Source organism: Chrysemys picta, unplaced genomic scaffold (assembly GCF_011386835.1).
Source record: "Chrysemys picta bellii isolate R12L10 unplaced genomic scaffold, ASM1138683v2 scaf2832, whole genome shotgun sequence".
NCBI lineage: Eukaryota > Metazoa > Chordata > Testudines > Emydidae > Chrysemys > Chrysemys picta.
Genome location: NW_027055534.1, coordinates 1 through 5,691, shown reverse-complemented (window position 1 = coordinate 5,691; position 5,691 = coordinate 1). Strand labels below are relative to the sequence as shown.

Below are 5,691 nucleotides of genomic sequence, written 5' to 3'. Positions count from 1 at the left end.
GGTGCGTTGTCAGCAGCAAAGATTGAACTTGTCCCTGTGGCTTCAAGAGCATGAGCCACCACTCCCTGAGCTAGAAAACCTAGCATGAAGCCAGTGCTGGACTCTGAACACTCCATGTAGTTCAGGGAGTAGAGGGAAACAGATCTTCACGGTGGGTTGGAGGCTTCTGGAATCCGGAGATGGATCCACTGCCTAGAATTTATGCTTTGTTGAAAGTGACAGAGTTTGAGGTGTTTGCATTCAGCCCTCATTTGTCTCTTTTTTCAGTGTACGCCTCACTTTCTCACCTGCAGTGGAGAGTGCGTCTGGGATAAATGGCGGAGAGGAATCACACCGCAGTGACTGAGTTCATCTTGGTGGGATTCACACAAGACCCGAAGCTGCAGGTCATCCTCCTTGTGTTGTTTCTGTTGATCTACCTGCTGATCCTAGTGGAGAACCTCACCTTGGTCACCTTAATCAGGATTGACTCCCGGCTTCACACCCCCATGTACTTTTTCATCAGCAACCTGGCCCTCTTAAATGTCGGATACGCCACCATTATCACTTCCAGCATACTGATTACTTTAGTTTCAGCAAGAAAAGTCATTTTGTTCTCTGGGTGTGCTCTGCAATTCTTCTTCCTATGCATCGCATTGTCCTGTGAATGCTACCTCTTGGGTGCCATGGCATACGATCGCTTCACAGCCATCTGCAACCCATTGCTCTACACCATCATCATGTCCAAGCGGTTCTGTGTGCTGCTGGTGCTGGGATCGTACCTAGTGGGCTGTGTTAATGCAATTGTTCAAAGTATATTTATATTCCGTTTGTCTTTCTGCAACTCAAACGTCATCAACCATTTCTTCTGTGACGTGCCCCCCCTCCTGAAGTTGTCCTGCTCTGACACCCACATCACAGACATTGTTCATTTCACCTGTTCTGCTGTGGTGGTAACACCTACTATCTTGATCATCCTCATCTCCTACATATACATTGCGGTTGCTATCCTAAGGATCAATTCTGCCCTGGGCCAACGCAAAGCCTTCTCCACCTGCGCCTCCCACCTGACGGCTGTCACCATCTTCTATGGAACGGGCTCTTTCATGTATTTACGGCCCAGTTCAAAGTACCTCATGGATCAGGACAAAATCATTTCTTCGTTTTATACCCTGATGATCCCCATGTTGAACCCCCTGATCTACAGCCTGAGGAACATGGAGGTGAAAAAGGCCTTTACGAGGATGTTAGACAGGAAGATTTATTCTCAGTGAATTTAAATGTTGGGAATGGGTTTTGAACAGTAAATGGGAGTGAAAGGGGGGAGTGAGTTCTTTACATCATTATCTTGGTTTTTGTGGATAACCAACCATGTGCATCTTGCACCAAAAAGAACTAAGGGGCAGGTTTTCCAAGGAGATCTGCACCAAACAACTATGATTTAGCATCTCATGAAGTAGCCAGCTTCTCAGAGCTGCACAACTCCCAGTTAGGAACCATTTTATGGTAAGGTTGCATTGCCATCCTCAAGTGTAGGGCATGCTCGTCTCATGGTTCAGGCACAGGCTGAGACATAGAAAACCTGGGTTCAATTTCTTGGTCTACAATGGACTTCCTGTGTGACCTTGGGCAAGTCACTTAGCCTCTGTATGGCTCAGTTCTCCATCCTTACAACGGGAATCGTGGCACTGCCCAGTCTCCCGGGGTGCTGAGAGGGGAGATACGTTAAAGAAAAAAAGACAGTAAAGTGCTCGGAGAGCTACTGATGTAAGCAATAGGCATTATTATTATTTATTATTTATTTATTTGTTGTTTTAAAAGCATGAGTTGGGCCCTCTAATAATGAGGATGGCTGAAAAATCATTTATGTTTCATAATAATAATAATGGTTTGTGTGTGCTTATTAATTGCCTTCTAGGTTTTAACTATTTGAGTTATTCGAACGAGTGAATATTTGGGTGAACTCTGGTCATGTTTAGAAGATTTCATTACAGGGTCTTACCTAGAGTTAAGGGCATGCCCCAATGAGCCACTTTGGGCCATTTCATCTCTGCCTTATACAATATTAGTCCACTTATTTTGTAAAACATTCTACTTACTCACCAACAGGCTTTTCTGTTTCATGGATAGCTACATATAATTTACATCCGATAGTTGCCTGGTCGTTTATGCTAAAAGCTTTCTATGGGTTTGTTCTTCTCCGGTTTCTAAGGATCACCTGACAAAATTACATACAAACAAAGCCACATCATTAGAAATAAGTTACACCTACTGAGAATTTGGTCCCATACATACGTCGGTGACTAACATGACAAACACAGGCATGATGTTGAGACTATTGCATAAACTTTATAAATGTTATCTGTATGTCGGTGAGCAAAAACTCAGGACACATGACAACATCATAGACTGTCATTATTTAGAGGTGCCCAGAAAATATTCATAGCCCTTCGTATTCAATAAGTGTTATATGTATTTGTGTGTTCTGGTTTCGCTGGGTGGGTTTCCCATGGAATATGGTATCACTAGCGGGTGAGTAATGCAAAACCTAGCCTTTGAAGCTGAGGGGCCCTTGTTTTGATCCAGCAAACTGGTATGAGCAGGGGGCAAAACCCAGCTGGAGGGATTTTAAGACTGGAACCTGCCAGGACTCCATGTGGAAGGTGGTTGGCACTTGGGAAGCCAAATGTGCATTTTTTAGAACCTTTTATGGTTTTATGATATGTTTTCTCTGTGATGCACCATTGCCAGTTGTTATTGCCAGCTAAAGTGAGAAAAGATAACATTGTCTTTCAGGCATGGCAGATACCTTTCCGCATACCAGAAGGGCACAAGACACCACTGGGCAAACTTAACTCTGCATTAACAAAGGTTTGGGAAATTAATTTAGCCCAATTTTGCAGCTAAATATTGAGTGTGGAATTTTCGAACTGCCTAAATAAAAAGCACCCACTCCCTATTGTTTTTAGCTGGATACTTAACTCCTAAAACCATAATGCTCTTCAATGCGACTTTCTTTTGGAAACTTTGATCTTGGTTTCAGAGGGGTAGCCGTGTTAGTCTGTATCAGCAAAACCAATGAGGAGTCCTTGTGGCACCTTAGAGCAGGGGTGGGCAAACTTTTTAGCCCGAGGGCCACATTTGGGTGGGGAAATTGCATGTAGGGCCATCAATGTAGGGCTGGGGCAGGGGATTGCGGGTGTGGGGTTTGGGAGAGCGTGGGGTGTGCAGGAAGGGGCTCAAGGCAAGGGGTTGGGGTGCAGGAGGGGTGCGGGGTTTATGAGGGGCTCAGAGCAAGGGGTTGAGGGGCAGGAGGGGTGCAGCAGGGAGTTGGGGTGCAGGCTCCAGCCCAGTGCCACTTACCTTGAGTGACTCCGGGGTGGCAGCAGTGCGCGCCAGGGCTGGCTCCCTGCCTGCCTACCGTGGCCCCGCGCTGCTCCCGGAAGTGGCCGGCACCATGTCCCTGTGGCCACTGGGGTGGGGGGGGGGCAGAGGATTCTCTGTGCGGCCCTCGCCTGCAGGTATCTCCCCCGAAGCTCCCATTGGCCGAAGTTCCCATTGGCCACAGTTCCCCGAAAAACAAAAGTTTGCTGCAAGAAGTGCCTGTGTGAACGACCGTGTTGTCGGCAGAAGCCCTCTATGGGGGGCATCAGTGGTTTGTGCTGGATGGGGGCGTTGGAACAAGTTCGTTCATATTCATAGGGAATATATATTTAACATACACACAGAGAGGAAACAAATGTCCGAATGACTTTTATATTAGATTAAGGAAAACAAGAGAATAAGAAAGAACAAATGTAAGTCCTCAGGCAAAAGCACAGTGTGTGCATGTCTGTATCCTCAGTCATGTGATGCATCACCTCTGCCTTACAAAATAGCCGCTGCCTCTGCAGACAGCAGATTTCTTGATAACGGGATCGTCAGGCGAGGGAACGAGGGGGAGTTCATCTCTCACTCTTCGGCATCAGTGCCCAGGCTGCCTACCAGGGTCCCAGCGAGAGACAGTTATCACACTATGGTTTCTTGGGTGGATGGGGTGGGGATATAAATACCTGAACATTAGGAATTTCTGGGATTATCAAAGAAGCTTGAGGGAGTTCGGAGCCCAAATCTCCACTGGAATTCAATGGAAGTTGGTTTCTACGTCTGTTAGCTGAGCACAACTGAGACCAGCAACTTAACCTTCAAGAAAACATCGTCCCTGGGAGGAGGGGGCAAGGATTAAGCCTCCATAGATTCTGCAGAGGAGCTTTGTTGAGGGCTAGCAGGCCTAGTGGTCAGGCTGCTGCCAAACCGTCTCTCTGAGTTTTGGGATGGGTTTTCTGGGCAGCCTGCGGGGCCCAGCAGCCAAGTTACAGTTCATCACCTCCCTCCCACCCCAGAGCCCTCTTGGGGGTCTCAGGTGGCTGAAGGAGAAGGAAAGGGTAGGGGGATCTGGGCTCTCCCTCTCCACCAGTTCCTGGCCCAGGGCCCAAATGAGTAGAGGTGAGGGATGGGTCAGTCCTTTCAGATTCTTACTCCAGATCCGCCTCTCCTGAGCTGCTCCCTACCTTTCCTGTTTTCCCTTCAGTTTGGGGCATGGCCCCAACCCTCTGTTTACACAGTCTCAGTATTTCAAAGCTTAGCTTGGGGTAGGGGAGGCTTCCCAGCTCACTCTGAATCCAGTTGTTCCCCCTGGTCAGGCCCCCCGACCTCCCAGTTGAATTGGACTCCCAGTCCTGGTCCTTCCCCTGTAGAGTGCTCTGTCCCGGTACATCCTGTCTTCCTTCTTCCAGCCGGCCTTGTCTTGTCTTGTCTTTCCCTCACCCAGCCAGCATAGCTTCCTTTTAAGCAGGTCCTCTGTAGAGAGCATACTGGACATCTGTCAAGGGGCACAGCCTTCTTGATCCAATATTTCTCCAACACTCCTTTACCGGTAGTGTGTAGGATGTAAACCTCCTCACAGATGCATAGACTGTAAGGCCAGAAGAGATGACCTCCTGTATACACAGACCTTGTGTGACCTCCTGTATACACAGGCTGCAAAATTATTCCCACAAACTGGATTAAAGCATGTCTTTCAGAAAGAGCTAATCTCGTTTTTAAAACTCCAAATGCTGGTGAGCCTACCATAGGGTTGCCAACCCTTCAGGATTGTCCTGGAGTCTCCAGGAATTAAAGATAAATCTTTAATTAAAGTTTAGGTCATGTGATGATACCTACAAAAATAGTCCAACCAAAAGTAGCAACCCCAATCCACCAACTCCCCAGGGAATCTGTTCCAATCTTTGAAGACCCTCACTTCTAGGTAATTGCATCCTATTTCAAGCTTGAATTTGTTTAACTTCAACTTCCAGCCACTGGAATATAAAATCATAGAATATCAGGGTTGGAAGAGACCTCAGGAGGTCATCTAGTCCAACCTCTTTCTCAAAGCAGGACCAGTCCCCAACTAAATCATCCCAGCCAGGGCTTTGTCAAGCCTGATCTTAAATCCTCTAAGGAAGGAGATTCCACCACCTCCCTAGGTACCCTTTCAAGTGCTTCACCACCCTCCTAGTGAAAAAGTTTTTTCCTAATATCCAACCTAAACCTCCCCCACTGCCACTTGAGACTATTGCTCCTTGTTCTGTCATCTGGTACCACTGAGAACAGTCTAGATCCATCCTCTTTGGAACCCCCTTCAGGTAGTTGAAGGCTGCTATCAAATCCCCCCTCACTCTTCTCTTCTGC

General features: G+C 47.3%; 1 protein-coding gene across 1 annotated transcript; it reads left to right on the top strand.

The window, feature by feature from the left end:
* The first annotated feature begins 274 nt into the window (after positions 1-274).
* Positions 275-1,882, top strand: LOC101940878 (olfactory receptor 5AR1-like). The gene has a single exon (XM_005309748.2). The coding sequence runs from the start codon at positions 315-317 to the stop codon at positions 1,251-1,253; it is 939 nt and encodes a 312-aa protein (XP_005309805.2). The 5' UTR covers positions 275-314; the 3' UTR covers positions 1,254-1,882.
* Positions 1,883-5,691: the final 3,809 nt, after the last annotated feature.

What these genes read in the sequence shown, in the direction of transcription:
- LOC101940878 (XM_005309748.2), top strand. Translation starts at nt 315, where the DNA reads ATGGCGGAGAGGAATCACACCGCAGTGACTGAGTTCATCTTGGTGGGA.